Genomic DNA, 16,051 nt, shown 5'->3' on the forward strand with positions numbered 1-16,051 from the left:
GCCAGCTGCAGAAGTCACTGGGCAAAAGCTAGAGCCACTGTTACATGAATGGCCAAACTAGGTACTGGTAGTGACCTTTTAAGGTGCCCAAACATAATCACACCTATTCATACCTATTATTTCCCCTGTTCTCTGCACACGGAGGAAACAGTTTCCACAAGGGCTACAGACACCTATGATGAAAGCAACAACATCTTCAAACTGCTGGATCAGCTCCAACATTCCTGACAGCTCTCACCTCTGCTTTTGTCCCAGGTTCCTGGGCATTGTGATCAAGTAATTAGAACCAATCCTTGGTCCAGATCTTTGGTGAACAGAGTCAACAACTACAACATTTATTAAAACTCTACCCATTTAAGAGAGGTTAAGAAAAAGGTGCAACAGCTGCTCTTCAGTTCCTCTTCATCTATTTCTAATAACTAATTGAGGACTCTCAGAACCACTGTTCAAAGAGAGTTTGATCAAGACTTCATAACACACACCTCATCTCAGAAAGCAGCAGGGTTGCCACCTGCTTATTCTGTGCCTCTTTCACAGAATGCAAGTAATCACTAAGGCTGTTAACTGACAATAGCAGCAGTTTCCCATCTGACACAGGATGTGCAGTATTCCTACTGCAATAGTCCATTTCACAACCAGCAGCATTCAGGGAAAGTCTAAAAACTTTCATATTCAGGACCCTATTCACCTTGAGGGCTTCTACACACAAATGCTCTTGCCAAGAATGGAGCACTCTGTCCATAAAACCTCCTTGCCTGGGCTGATGGCCAAATCAGAAAATAACCACTGGAGTGAAGGAGCAAGAAATCTTTCACAAAGAAGCACTGTTAAACTTTCTATGTTGTACTGAGTACTTTTAAGCATCTGGAGATAGGAGAGCTGTCTTTACAATCAGATTCTCATCAAAGAAAATGAAAATCTCTGATGGACTGTGTCAAAATGATCAGCATACTGCCTTCTCTTTGATATGATAACCTTTAAAGAGCAGTAGTCCTGCCCTGAAAATTTCTGAGCCATTTCTATTCTTTTACATGTAATTTATAGAGATGTTATTCCAAATTAGTGCAGCCCAGTAGACAATACTCCTCAAAAGCTGCCTTCTCCTAAATATTGCAAGACTCATTCTAGCAATCTTGGAACTGTCCTTTCTTGAACCAGTAAACACAAAGTGATGGATAAAAAAGGACTTAATTCAGCTTTTTTTTCAGAGACAAAGCAAAGCTTAGGTAAGAATAGAAACTTTAATAAAAGAAAGTAGAAATGGTGGATTATCTTCCAAGCTACCATTAATCCCTTGGTTTCATAACTGTAGCATTTTCAAGCTACCACAGATTAGTTTCTAGAAGTTCCTTGGAACATGCAGCATCACTGAAAGTGAGCTCGTCCTGTAGATGTATTTCAAACACGAAAAAACCAAAAAGACCCAAACAAACAAAAAGCCATTTTGCACTTGGAACGGATCACAGTGACTTAAGAACAGCAGGTGATATTCACCACAGTTCTCAGCAAGGTCTTCCCATTGCCATCTCAGCTGCAGTCGGTGTCTATGAACACCAATCACGTTTCCCAGTGTGGTGCACATCGGAAATCCCAGCTGACGGTGCCATGGGGCTGCCTAACACACAGAGCAGAGCTCCTGCCCTGTCTGTTTCAACACAGCCACATCTCTCTACACTTGCTCAGCCACCCTGACTACTCCTTTTCCCATGCACATCCCAGTTTGACAGTCTTCACCTTGCACCAGCACGTGACTGAGCTCCACGCTGCCTGCCTGGATCATTTGTTTGGATATCATTAGATGGCCCTGACTGAAAGCCCTAATGAGGTGCTGATTCCATCATCCAATCAGTTGTCTGAGCCCAAATGCATCCCATGGGACAGCCAGAAAAGACTGATGCAAGAATTCCAAGTGATGTGTAACATGAAAGGGCGCCATTCGCATCGCTAGGACTCACAGCCTGTCAGCGGGGCCATTAGAAATCCGGGGCTACACAGATTTATAATTCAACCCTCCCACACACAGAACTTGCTCCAGACTGAAACTTGGCACAAAATTCAGTCCCAGGAGGGTGTTAAAAAAATAACCTATTCAACGGTTTCCGTCCCATGGCTTCAGCTCACAGCCATTTAAATAATGGCAATTTCTCATTTCTCTTTTTAACTGAGGAAATCCAATATAAAACACCAGATTTACATAACATTGCAGTGGTGATACAAGCTGGCAACAAACCCAGAGAGAAGGCTGCCAGAGCCATTCTGTCATTCTCTTTTGGTGGATTTCTCTATTTGGATTCAGTTTAATGGAATGATTTTTATTAGGTCTAGCTGACATCACATGTAACCTGTAAATCCCACCTCCACACTGGCCAGGCATCTTGCCCTAGCTTTGTATACCGTGTGTGATGGTTAGAAGGGGACAAGCCCTGCTGTGGTCACAGCAGCCTCCCACTTGTGCTGCCACTGTTAGTTCTGTGCTGCAAACCCTGCTGGCTGATTTAGAGGACAGTAATTAGCTTCCTATTGAGCTGCAAAAGACTGACTGGACAAGGAATGGACAAAACAAAGAAGGGAACTGATGCAAGCCAAAAGCAATTTGTCAGCAGAGCCTTTGATTTGATCAAAGATTGTTCCATAACTACCACACCTGCTTCCAGGGAGAGACACAGAGCCAAGCTTTCTGTGGTTGCAGTTTTTTCTCCACCAGGTATTTAAATTCCTACAGGATTATCTGTAATCTTGAGTTTGTCAGTGGAAAAAAAAAATTCCAAGTTGATGTAATGCCACAAAAACTTATTAAATACACAGGACCTCAGATAGTCTGCAGTAAATCACTGCAGAGAGCACAAGCCTTCTGCTCCACCATCACTTGGACAGAGAGGCTGTGATTGCACATGTGGGACAAGTATGAGCTTGGCACCCCAAAACAGACCATCTTCTGAGTGGGCTACTGGCTCCCATCTCATCCACCAGCCACAACTCCTGCTTTCCACAGCACACCTGAGACACAGCCCCTTCTGCCTCGCTCCAGCTGGAGGATAGGGCATATTAAAATTACCATCAAAGCGTCTGAACATACTTTTCTTACTTGTCATATAAGTAAATAAGTAGACCAACTATAAAATTCTATTATAAGAAAATGAAGATTTGTATCAGTGGTCAAGCCCAAAGCACTTCAAACCAGTTTGAACCCTCTGCTGCTGTCAGCAAAGCTGCTACAAGGTCTTCTGGCAGCCAATGTCAAAATGCTTCTTCTAGAATGTGGTCGTTGGTCTCAATTGCCGTTGTTGCACTGACTCTCCACATGTACTAAACCATCTTCCCTAAGGCCAGCCTCCAAGGTCCATGGTCCAGCTGTAAAAACCCTTCTGCATTTCTCAGAACTACATATACAATAATTCTCTCAAACAGGGGAAATAAACTGAGCCCAAAGGACCACCTGAGTTTTCAAAACAGAAAAGAAAATGGGGCAAGCATGTGCAGACCACCTTCTCCTCCAACAGCTGCAGTTTTCTCATACCTTGTCCTTTAATTCCAAAGGGGGGTACAAAGTCCCTGATACGTGCCCATTTCCTGAAGGAATCGTCCAAGAACATTGGTGCCGGCTTCGAGAACCTGAGAAAACCAAAATGAGAAAGAAATTAACTCCTGAACTAGGAAGGATAAACCTCTGCAGGAATGTTGAGAGAATCCATACCTAAATGTTGATTCTACATTGTCACTGGCAACAGAGTAATGTGGAAGATTTTGCTTTTACCCAAAGGTGAAACAAAGGTGCCAGAATTTGTGTCACCACTCAAATCACTCAAGTCACGGACCTAGCAATCACTTCCACTCAGGAATTTAAAACTGCCCCAGTACTGTTTGGCTATTAATTTAGCTACAATAAAGTGTAAATTGCAAGCAGGGTTTAGGCAGTTTGACTTCCAGCTTTGTGAGCCCAAGCCAGTTTCCGTGCTGCCTGTGTGAGCGTGTGAGGAGTCTGCTTCGGCCTCACTTGTGCACACACACAGCAGCTATCACCACACAGGCAAGAAAACAGTTCAGGAGACCGTGAAGCAGTTTGTAGTTTACAGAGAAAGGAAATGGAAATTCAGTGCCTTCTTCAGCATTCATTAACACATAAATGATTCAAGAGAGGTTCCTGCCAAACCAAACAGTTACAATCTATCCAGAATCCCTTACAAAAAAGAGACCTAGTCCTTCTTAACCATGTCATTATGGAAATACATTATCCTAATTATACCCTCAACACACAAACACAGCGGCTAGTAAAAATTTATCTCTTCTAGAAACAATTACTACAGTGGCCAGAGAAAAGGAAACAATTAGCAAATATAGAAACATTAACTTCCATATGGGACCATTTCTGAGTGTAACAAGTATGCTAGAAAGTATGTTAATACCATTAGAAATCTGTTCATTCAATCATATCAAAACACTAGCAGAGATGCTCTGGATCAAAGTCAATCCCACCAAGAAAAGGAATGTACTACATGTTCAGAGTCAGAGAAAACATCTCCACCACAGAGTAAGGTACAGGCCCCTGAAATAGATCCAGCTTGGCCAACCTACACATGGGACAGGACAGGTGTAAGCCATGGGTTTAGCTCTCCCTTCGGGCTGTTTCCGAACTCAGCATGCAACTCTTATTGCAGTCAGACAACCCTTGAACCATCTGATTTAGGATAAACTCACCCACACTATGTCACAGCCAGGTACAGAGCAACAATTTCAAATAGCAGCACAGTGAGGAAAGGATGGAATGAAATCTAAATTATAAACTGGTCCAAGTGAAGTCCTATCATAGATGCCCAGTAAATCACAAATGCAGAAATCTATGGAAAGGGGAAAGAGACCAGGAGAATTTAACAAAACAAGAAGTCTCAGATTCACCCATGCATACTGCTTCACATCCACTCACGCAATCTTTAATAAGATCATCTATAACCATAAAAGCAAGATGCACAGATGACATGGCTGATCTAGAAGGAAAGGAATGTTTCTTCCAGAGCTGAGAATACAGAATATATAACTTTATCTGGGAAAAGGTGGGGGTGGTATGTTAGATATATTAGAGCTTCTGAAGCTTTTAAGTAAGAACACCCCACAGGCCTATTTTAAAACAAATAAAGAGCAATATAGCATTAACTGTAACACATTTACTCTGAAAATATCCTAAAAACTTCAATAACCTGACAAATTAGTTCAATGTTTTCTCACACATCTTGGGGCACCAAAATATAATTATTATGATTCCTGGGGCGTCTCCAGGGACTTACCTCCACCCACTTCCAACACCAACAGGAGGAATCTTTGCAGGTTGGTCATGCAATGCAAGAGCTTTTATGAGCTGAAGGGCTACAGCAGAGATGCTCGCAGCCCTTCCTCTACAGCCACCCCCTGAACTCTCAGCAGAAGCCAGTTCCCACAGAGTGGTCCCTGCTCTCCCCATGCACCAGCCTAACTCAGAAGCAGTGTTATTTATACATGCAAATAACTGCTCTGTTTGGAAGTGATACATCTGGAAAAGCCAATTTACAGTAGTCTGATGTGGAGTAAGGAAATCCTTTCCCTAATGCAGATTTCCATTTACAAAAGGTGCCTGGTAAAACCAGGAGGGAAGTCAGGTCCTCCTAAGACTCCCTGGAGCACAGGGGAGTCCCCAAAATCAGTTGAAGCTCAAGGCATGACTGATCTAATGCTCTGTGGTATTGCTTCTGCATGTGACAACCAGGGCACCAAAGTGATGCCAAAGAAGGGGTGAAATGATCATTGGCCTTTTTTTTTGTATTTGCTACAAATAAATGTAGGGATTTTTCTAGCAAAGAACATGACAGCCTTAGACTAGCTACCATTATTTGGTAATATTTAATACTCCTGTATACAGGGGCAGAAAAATGGACTTTTAACTCATACTTCTGCTTCATTTAAGGAGGAAGAACAGTTTTAGGGAAATATTATATCCATATGGGAAAAAAGGGAGCAAGTTAGAAGATATTTTGCTCCCATAAATCTTGAAAGTAATTCTGTTTGGGAAATATTAAGAAATTAAGAATGCTGTAGGCTCATGCGCTTTGCCACCTCAATAAATCAGAGCTAGCCAGAGCTGATGTCCAGCAGTGACAGGGAAATGCTGTCTGCCAGACTCTCCAGGAGCATGGCTGTTCTGTCTCAGCTCTGAACTGCATCTGGCGTACTCCAGGACCCTTCAGGAAATATTGGGATTTGTCTCAAACAGGCCATGGGAATGCTCTCTGCAGAGCACCTAAAATACATTCCAAGGAATGCATGGGAGTCTGTCAAACAGAAAAGGCAAATGTTTCTGAATGATGTTAAAGCTCTGCAAGTACTGAGCAGCTGGGTACGGGATGCTGCATTTTGCCTGTCACAGCTGCCTAAAGGCAGGTTGGCCTCACTGGCAACCACAGAGCTCCAGACCCAAAACAGGTTTGTGCTCCTTCAGAAAACAGCACAGAAAGTGAAAGTTTTGACTTTTCAGTTCTAAATTTTAAGCACTTCCTCTCTACTCCACCCCAAATTCCAGAACAGACATATTGCAACCTCATTGCACCTGACACCCTGAAAAGCTGAGGAATTTGGCTGCTTGTGGCACACACTTATGACGTCTGTAATTTGAGAGAGAAATGCCACCCATCTACAATCACTGGTTTGAATGGCATACCCTGCTAAAACACAAATGACATCTAAATGGACTAAATGCTTGACATGATAATTGTGAGGTACAAAACAAATCTCTCCCAGTTCTCAAGTTTGAATTCCTCATACAAAGCAGCAATAAAATCTCTAACAATGTGTCACTACGCACAGCAAAAGGAAGCGAACGTTCTGCCAGAAACTGTTCTTAAACAGAAATCTATAATCACACAAAAATGTGATATATATTTGTGCCTAAAGGACTCTGGCTTTTGTGACAAAACATTACATTTCCAGTTCTTTCCTCCCTGACAAGAAGAGTTGTGACCCCAAAGCATTTCTGAAGGCAGAGCCAGCCTGCCAGAAGCTCCCCAGCCAAGTTTTTCAGCCATTCCATTTTGTCCCTGACACTGAGACCACTTCACAGTTGCTCCTCTTTGATGAGCACAGAAGTATTCAGCATAAGCAGCACTAACTTCCCAAAGTATCCTGCAGTCACTAGGCAAGGTAACTATGGGACAATTTTAGACATTGAATCTTGACCAGAATCTCCTCCCTACTCCTTACCTGCTGCTTTCCTGGCAATTAATACATAAATGTGTAGAAGATAAAAAGCTACGTCTCAGAGAAAGAAAAAGAAATAAACTGATTTATGTGTCTTTGGCTTTAACGAGGAGGGATGAAGAAAAGGTCAAGTTCCTGAATGAGTCAAGGAGAAGATGGCACCATATTTCTAAGGAACCACGACACCAAGGAAAGGCAGACAGGCAGCCACCAAGCTCCACTGTGAGCTTATATTTCAGATATTCCCTTTTTTAAAAACATCCTCCTTTAAGTTGACCTGTGCTTTTGTTTATTCTTTAATTAAGGAGAATCAGTAGTGCTGGAAAACTGAAAGCTGAAATAAAAAAAAAAGCCTAAACAGTGCTAGAACCTAATGCTGCGCAGAACCTGCACACTGCATTTGTAAAGGGGCAGGAACAGCTTCTCTCTCTTTTTTTAAACCACACATAAATTATTTATTTACACTGGCATGACTTCTATCTTCTGTTTGCCGATGATCAAAAGCATCCATGGTTAGACAGAAGGCACAAAGTCTACCAATGTTATTAATTAAATACAAACCGAAGCCCTTGAGTACTGAATCATTAGCCCTGACACAGGCATTTATGGAGAGAGAGAGAATCTAAACTAACCTTTTCCTTTTTCATTACTGAGACCTAGAAGTATGCTGTCTCCCTTGCCTCCCTTCTCTGGGGAGCCACATGGTGTGACAGCATAGGAATGAGGAGGTTTGTGACATCCTGATTTTACATTTCTTATTGACATTAATCCTCTGTCAAAAATCCAAGCAGCTCCAAGATTCCTCAAGGAGCTGAAAAGTTTAAGAAACTGCATTAATAAGGATTAACCCCATCCTACAACCAGTTTTCCTATATCAGCAAACAACCCTCCCCCCAAAAAAGATGGCTGCAAGAAGAATATCTTTAACAGCAGAGATCACGTCAAAAATTAAGTTGATCTTAACAAACTGCAGAAGTCTAAAATAAAAGAATATGGCAGAGAGAATGTAGCACTGAGGCATGGCTGGTCAGAGCACCCTGCCAGTGCCATTTGAGACCACCTAACTCTTTACAAGAGAGTGTGAGCCACAGATCCCCACCCATCTTCTCCCCTGCCCTCTGTCCCTACAGACCCTTGTGTGTGTCTGCAGCTGCCTCTTTCAGGCTGCAAAGGTCTCAGCTACGTGGCCACTCCCCACTCTGACACCACTGAATGACACAGCAGAACAGTGCTCTGCAGTAAATGTCACCACCACTCCAAAAAGATTACTTTGAACAGGCTTTATTCCATAAGCAAAGGGCAGGTAAAATCAACTGAACCCAAACCCCACAGACCATGTAGCAGTTATCCCTGCCTACTCCCCTGTGAATGATTGCTCTGTATCTTTGAGGCACTCTGGAACATCTTCAGCCTTCTTGCCCTCTGCTCTCCATCACCTAGTAGGTTGTTTAAACTCATCAGTGCAGCCCTTTTCTCATTTTCTCATTGCTCTATTTAGAGCTGGACCAGCTGCTCCAAGATGTATCTTAAAAGGCTCCCATTCTCAGTGCCGTGGTTCATACAAAGAACAATATTATACTCTTGCAGGAAAGATAAACATCCTATCATGAATGAAAAATGTAACTATTACAGCTGTAAAACCTGTTAAATACTTTATTTAAGATCAGAAAGCATCAACTCAAGACCATGTCCAATTCTGGGCCTCATGTGAAAAACATGAACGAACTGAAAAAAAAGGCCATAGGAGACTCTGAAAAATATCTGAGGTCTAGAAAAGATGATGTCTGAGGAAAGCTGGGAAAAACAACCACCTTTGTTTAGTATAGAAAAAACTGGAGGAGTACATGATAAATATTACAAGGCTGCTGCAAAAGAGAAAGATAAAATATCTACTTCCCTGGTAAAGAGAAGTAGTAACACCAGTCCTAAAATGCAGCAAAGAAAACTTAATCATTAAAAAAATGTTTGAGATCATTACACATTGAAATCTACTGTCTGGATATGGATTACAGAACTCACATCAACTACACCACTTTCTGATTTGACTCTAATATTTTTAACAAGTTTATATCTATTAAAAAACAGTTAGCCATAGCTGTGCCTACTTTTAGAGGGAAATGCAAATAGATGATCTTTTGAAGTTCTGCACAGGTCTGTTTCATCTAAAACCACTTTCATACTGGGCTAACATTGCTAGGAGGTGACCAACTAGCCAAGCTACAGCTGGGCTGGAAATCAAGAGCTGCCCTTCAGAATCCTTGCACTTCTTAAGTATTTCTCTTCATATATGGTAATCAAGTTTCAGTACAATCACAGCAGATAAGCAGCACGTGGATTTTCCAGCCTGCTGCCTGCCAAGAGTGCTTTCTGTTTGTACCCCGCACCTTTGTGATAAACAGGAAGACACGTAAAGTTTAACCTTTCTGCAGTCATTAATGTCTTGGGCTTATGGCACCACCAAGGCACAAAATCAAAGAATGATTTAACATTGGCTCAGTCCCTCCTGCTCACTGACTGTGTTCTGACATGCATAAAGTCCAACAAAGTGTCCTGAGCAGCTTACCCACATAATGCAATTAGTCATAGGGGACTGGAAAAGTTTTCAGATAAACTAAATATTAAAGACAGAAAGAAATCAGTTTGCTTGCTCTGATGAAATCCTCACACTTTCCTCCTGATTCTCCAAACATTTCAGACTGAAAACACACATGCATGCACAAAAATAACAAGAAGCTTGGTTTAAAGGTTGGCTTCCCCTTGGAAAAAAAACCAAAACAAACAAATCAAAAAACTATAAAATTCAGACCAGGCAGAAACTTTGTCCTGACCTGCCTCATGCAGCAGCTTATAAGACAACATGCAAAATTTGTCATTGTTCACAAAACTCTCTAATACCAAAACACAATTATGCAAGGGTGAAAAGCTACCTTCTCAACAACACAAGGTTCTGTTAGTTTAAAAACCAGTCCTCTAACATCATTTCAATGTCTTAGCTTGTTTCTCATGTGTTATTGTCAATGATGCAAGATTGAATTACAGCTCATTCTTCCTACAAAAAGCCAGGTGGGGGGTTCAAGAACTCTGAGGGAGCACTGAGCCAAATAGATGAGATTATGTGGTATTTGGAAACATGATGAAGGTGAGCGAAAGCAGACTGCAATTACTGCCTGGGTTTCCAAAGCCTTCTGTGCAAACAAAAAACGAGATGAAGAGGGAAGGTGAAAGGTCCGACACTTCTCCCAAAAAGAAAGAATTAGCTCCCACAGAAGATGCCAGCCAGAAGTTCTGCCAGTTGGCCAGGCTTTAGCACAATTATGTTCCTGCTAATACTCTGCTGGAACAGGAAGGGGATTGTGCTTTCTAATGAACACCAACTGGAGAGCAGTCATGGAGGGTCTGCTGCTGTTCAACACTGCACTCCCAAAAGGCAGGGTATCCAGGGATCTCTTGTTTTCTGGTGAAGATCTAACACCATTCCAAAAGACTGCAGAGGATGGGCACAGTTCCCAGCACTGACCTGTTGTCTTTCATCACACTAATTAACCAGTCTGTTAAATGTAGTGACTGCACGGTACTTTCATAAAGCCAACTTAATGTTCTCTTTATCCTTCCTGCAGAGAGAAGTTAATCCCTGTTATTGCCACTCACTGCTCATTCTTGCCACCACTGGCCATGTCTGACTGTCCTGAGCTGCCAGCAGTCTTATGGTGGAGCACAACAAATTGCACTTCTCTGTTTCAAAAGCTGTGATCTCATCTTCTCCTACCGCATCGTTTAATGTATATGCCTATCTTGAGGTTATCCTACTGTCTCAGACCAATCTTCAGATTTCAAATCATTGGAGGGGATAGTAAAATTTTGAGTGGCCTTCATTCATTACTTCACAAGTAATTATGTTGCTGTAGAAGGAGTCTGGAACACTCAATGCTGTAAAGAGATTGGTACACATGTAGGGAACAGGACACTGATAAAAAAGAGCCTTCCACCATCAGCTAAGCCAAAAATGCACATATTGCTCAGCACAGCCCAGCACAGAACTGATGTGACTGCTCTGCTGATGTACAGCACAGGGGATGTGGCACAGAAGGGAAAGAGCTGCTGAAGCTAATGAACAGCTAAGCACAAAATGAGTGAGACTTGATCCTGATACAACCAGCTAAAGACAAAAATAAGGCCATCAATCTTTAAAAAAAATCCAGAACAGCTTTGTTATGGAAGCTAATGAAGACAGGAAAGTACAAAACAAATTACTTGACGTGAAGCTTGGTCATTTTATGAAAGGGGTTGTATGATCTGGTGTCTGCATAGACAGAAGACTGGACTTCATCATTCATTCAGTTTCTGAATGCCTGATGTTCCTTCACCTCTGGCCCATTGCTCTTATCCAGCTCAAAAATCCACGTGAGGCCAAAGTTCCCTGCGTAAGTCTTACAGGAGTGAGGATGCTGGCAGAAGAAATGTCAATGTTTCAATAATTGTAACTGAAACAGATAAGTTGATCTGAGTGAAAAGAGTCTTTAGTTTTTTCAAGGCTCATACACTTCTGGAATGACCAATGCCATTTTAGAAGCTAGACAAAAAATTCCTATTAACACAATATGGAAAACATTAGTCTGTTGTGAAATACACATGGCATTAAGAGAAGTCTTGTGAGCTCTTCTGATTTTCTTACATGTATGGCAACATTCTGAAAAGTTCTACAGAACACAGTTCCTCATATCACACTCCTGGGAGAATCTTCAGCCTTCATGTTAAAAAAAATCTCACAGCAAATAAAAAAATATTTTTATAGACTTATAGTTGGAAATGAGACCTCAATAACTACTAAATGCTCAGAAACCTGAGGAGGAATAAAAAGAAACCATTCTTTTTCAACTGCATGAATTTTCTGTCCTGACTCATTATTATTGACTATTTGCTGGTTGCAATTCTCATCAGTGCCACTCCCTGCAGTGACTTTAAGGTGATCCAGAGAAGGTTTCCTCAATGAAAATGCATGCAAGGGACAAGCCTGCTTTCACACACCAACAGGAAATGAGAGGAAAATAGTAAATGTGAGGGAAAAAAGTCTGCAGAAGCTATTGCTCTGACAGCTGCCTACAGCACACAAGACAGGCAGACAATTAAATGCAAAGAAACAAAGACAAGAAGTGAATCTTCTTTGCACACCACAAATTGATGCTCAAAGACAATTATACAGATGTTTCTTACCATTTTTGTCAGTTATTTTCAGAAGATTTTTTTTAAAGTTATCATAACGTGCATTTCATGTGAGAAACTGGCATAGCAATGACCAAATCAGGTCTGCAGTTCCTTTGAGAAAACAGGAAGATATGAACTAGAAATGAGACCAAAATTTTCAGTGGAAACAAGAAGGGACTGAAAGCATAGGAGGTGTTGGACAAGCATAAGTGATGGTGGGCAAGCACAGTTCTCCCCAAACACCTTGAAATTGGACAGTGCTTTTTTGTCTGAAATCCACACCAACTGCACCATTAAGCAGTTGGACATCTTAACTTCAAAAACAGTGAGAGTGGAAATGTTCTCTATTGCACAAATTCCTAAGACCTAAACAATTTAGCTTGTCATGCTCCTTCTTGTAGGAAGTTGTTCAAGGAGCAATTATGTGATTTTTCAAGCTTGCCAAGAAGTCAAAGCAGCATCATTCATCCAACCAGAGATTAAGCTTTTTTCCTTCTATTAGGTGAAACAAGATAATGTAGCTTTAAGTGCCATCTACTAGGTGCAGCCACCAGATGTGCATTTGTAGAATGTACACAAAGAAACCCCAAACATTACTATCAGAATAATTTCACTTGCTGAAAAACAGTTACAGAAAGATCACAAAGCTGCTATTAATGAGATCTATATCAATCTCAAAGGGAAAAATTCCAGATGCATTTCTGTTTCTCTGCTGCGCAATAGACTTCACATTGTAGTCCAGGACAAAGTGAGGGCAGCCAGTTGTTATTATTTAAGATTCAGACAGAGGCTTTTTTCTTCCTTTAACCAGATGCAAAAACCTCCAAGGACTTCACTGAAAGCCTGAACAAAAGAAAAAAAGGCCAAAAGCCCAAGTGGAAAGAGTGTTCTCAGAGGGACCTATCCCCCTAGGTGCCAGAAGGTACATCTGTAACTGGATATAATGCTTGATAGGGTTGACACGGACCTAATGTCCAGTTTAATGTAATTTTCTGGCTCCTCTGTCACCTTATTAATTCCAGCCCTTAGCCTAAGAGTGGTAATCTGTAAAGCAACATGCACTAAAATCTTCCAGATAATATCAGCACTATTTAATATACGCCTCTCCCCTTTGGTCCCATGGTTCTAAAAATAAACAAGTATGTTAACAAACCAAGGGTAAGACTCTGTAAAATCTCTTTCTAGGTACTGTTTCCAAAGATAAGGCACAGAGACTGGCCATAGAAGAGTTTCCATGCAAGAGGCCACCTGACAAAACCAAAAGGACTTACTGACTCACAGAGCAAGTGGGTGCTGTGGAGAAAGCTGCAAACAGTGCCAGCACAGACAGCTCCATCCTTTCCTCATCACCCCACACAGAAAGTGTCTGGCTTGAGTTAGAGATCAGGCAGGAAAAAGAGACTAGAGGTGAGACTTGACTACCCTGATGAAGTAAAGAACCACAAGCCACGTGGACTTCTCCTGTCCTACCTAAAAACAGGTGTGAAAAATAAGGTCTGTCCTTCCAGCCAGCACATTCACTGCCCTCATCCAACCAGGGCCCTCTGCTCTGCTGTGTCCCCATGTCCAAATTCATCACACATCTGGCAAGAGACCATGCAGCAACAACAGCACCCACAGCAGTAACTTCAAAGGACTCCGCCAAGAGGCTTGATGGAGACTGGAGCACAAGGTATGCTCTTAAAAGCCTACCTTCTAAAATGCTATAAATCTCCTGGAAGAACTGATATCCTCCCTGCCTCACTAATCAAAGCAGAGACACCCTCCCAGTTCTTTTTGCTCCACTTGAAGAACAGTACAGCAGTCCTCATTCCAGGAATGGAGTTTTTCAATGAGATACTTCATTTCAACAATTTCCCACAAGAAAAAAGGATACTGCTGGTTTATGCATTTGAGATTGATGTAAGCCACTGAAACAAATACTAAACATTATTAGCTACTAAAGGAAATGGTTATGGTGAAGATGAGGGGATAAAAACTTCTCACAAATATGCCTTCTCTTTCAGTATCCTTGATAGAGAAAGCACTTCTCCTACAGCTGTGGGAAAGAAAACAAGACACAACGGCTGAAGTGAAAATTACACATCTTTGGCTGTTATCAAAGGGAGCTCAACACATGGACAAAGTGCAGTCTGCGTGATTCCAATTCCAAAGCAAAGAAATGCTGCAGGCGTATTCATCATCCACATTTGTATTTGCTTCTGAATTTTACAAAGAGCAGTGAACATTGCTGATCCACTACTTTTGTCCCAGTAGCAACGTTTAATTGCGTCAACTGCATTCAGCCTTTGTAGAAAGCATCAATAAATTCACTCCTACAATTGATACTCTCCCAGTGACCCCCCTCAGGCAAACCAACATGAAGCAGCTCCAGTGTGCAGCACTGCCAGCTGACACAGAAATCCTGCCACACCCAGGAGTTTTCCATACCCTTAGAGTGTGGGTGGAACAAAGTACAGAGAGCAACTCAGCATCTCCATTAATCCACCAGGGAGACACAAAAGAATCACAGAATTATTTAGGTTGGAAAAGACCTCTTAGATCAAATCCAGCCATTAACCCAGCCCTCCCAAGGCCACCACTAAACCATGTCCCCAAGTGCCACATCTAAATGTCCTTTAGCTCCCTCCAGGGATGGTGACTCCACTACCTCCCTCGGCAGCCTATTCCACTGCTTGATTTTGGAAAAGGTGGAGAAAATTTCCTAATATCCAATCTAAACGTCCCCTGGCACAACTTGAGGCCATTTCCTCTTATCCTGGAGAAGAGAAGGACACCCACCACACTAGAACATCCTTTCAGTCTCTCATCCCATAGAGAGTGATGAGGTTCCCTCTGAGCTTTCTTTTCTTTAGACTAAATAGACTAAATACCCCCAGCTCCTTCAGCAGCTCCTCACTGAACTTGTCCTCCAGAGACTCCACCAGCTAGTTTCTGCCTTGGCCTGGAATTCAGTCCATTCTCTGTATTTTTTTAACATCATCCAGTTTTGGGGGGTTTTTCTCATTCTTTTGTTTGCTCACTTATGTTTGTCTAACCACTTAGATGGCACTACACAAACAACTACTCTCAACTTACATCTGTCATAGAGAAGGTGTTCTGTGTTTTCTTTCCACTTCTTAAAAGTATTAAACTTTTCACCACAGACATTTTGGAAGCAGACACACTTCGTGTGACAGGGCAAGAAATCTCTCCATTAAAATGACAAATTGCAGTCATTTTGTTCTCATTTAATCTTACTTTTAACAAAACAATCACCTTGTTAAGAAAAACTGAAAAAAGGCATGAAAGCCCTCAGCCTGCAAAGTGAAAGCTTTGAAATGCACTGGCAAAGAAAACGACCATAAGATGAGTAATCTTAATCACCAACTATTTCTAATATCTTTAAGTCTTAAGTACCTCTACCCTCCAATAAATCAACAAATGCTTAGTCTCTTCTTTGAACTTAGAGACGTAAAATACAACAAATAACAAGAAAGCTATGCTTCAACCTACTAAATAAATAAATAATGGCAATCAATAACTTTTTTCCAAAGCTATAAGCAAATCCTACAAAATGTGGTTACTGCAGTTCAAAATTTTTCCCAAAAATTTTTCTAAAAATTATTTCCCCATATAACTTAGAGTAGTT

The 16,051-nt window shown here is 41.5% G+C and overlaps 1 protein-coding gene across 15 annotated transcripts in view; it reads right to left on the reverse strand.

Annotated features, from left to right (window-relative positions):
* ST3GAL3 (ST3 beta-galactoside alpha-2,3-sialyltransferase 3) overlaps nt 1-16,051 on the reverse strand; it is a 180,772-nt gene that overhangs the window by 64,614 nt on the left and 100,107 nt on the right. For all 15 annotated transcript variants that reach the window (XR_012581286.1, XM_074545926.1, XM_074545929.1 and 12 more), the window contains one exon: nt 3,518-3,612. Coding sequence is in view for 14 of the 15 variants with exons in the window: in XM_074545926.1 (XP_074402027.1) it covers nt 3,518-3,612 (95 nt within the window). In the remaining variant the exon portion in view is untranslated. The remainder of the gene's footprint in view (nt 1-3,517; nt 3,613-16,051) is intronic.

Source organism: Zonotrichia albicollis, chromosome 8 (genome assembly GCF_047830755.1).
Source record: "Zonotrichia albicollis isolate bZonAlb1 chromosome 8, bZonAlb1.hap1, whole genome shotgun sequence".
Classification (NCBI taxonomy): Eukaryota; Metazoa; Chordata; class Aves; order Passeriformes; family Passerellidae; genus Zonotrichia; species Zonotrichia albicollis.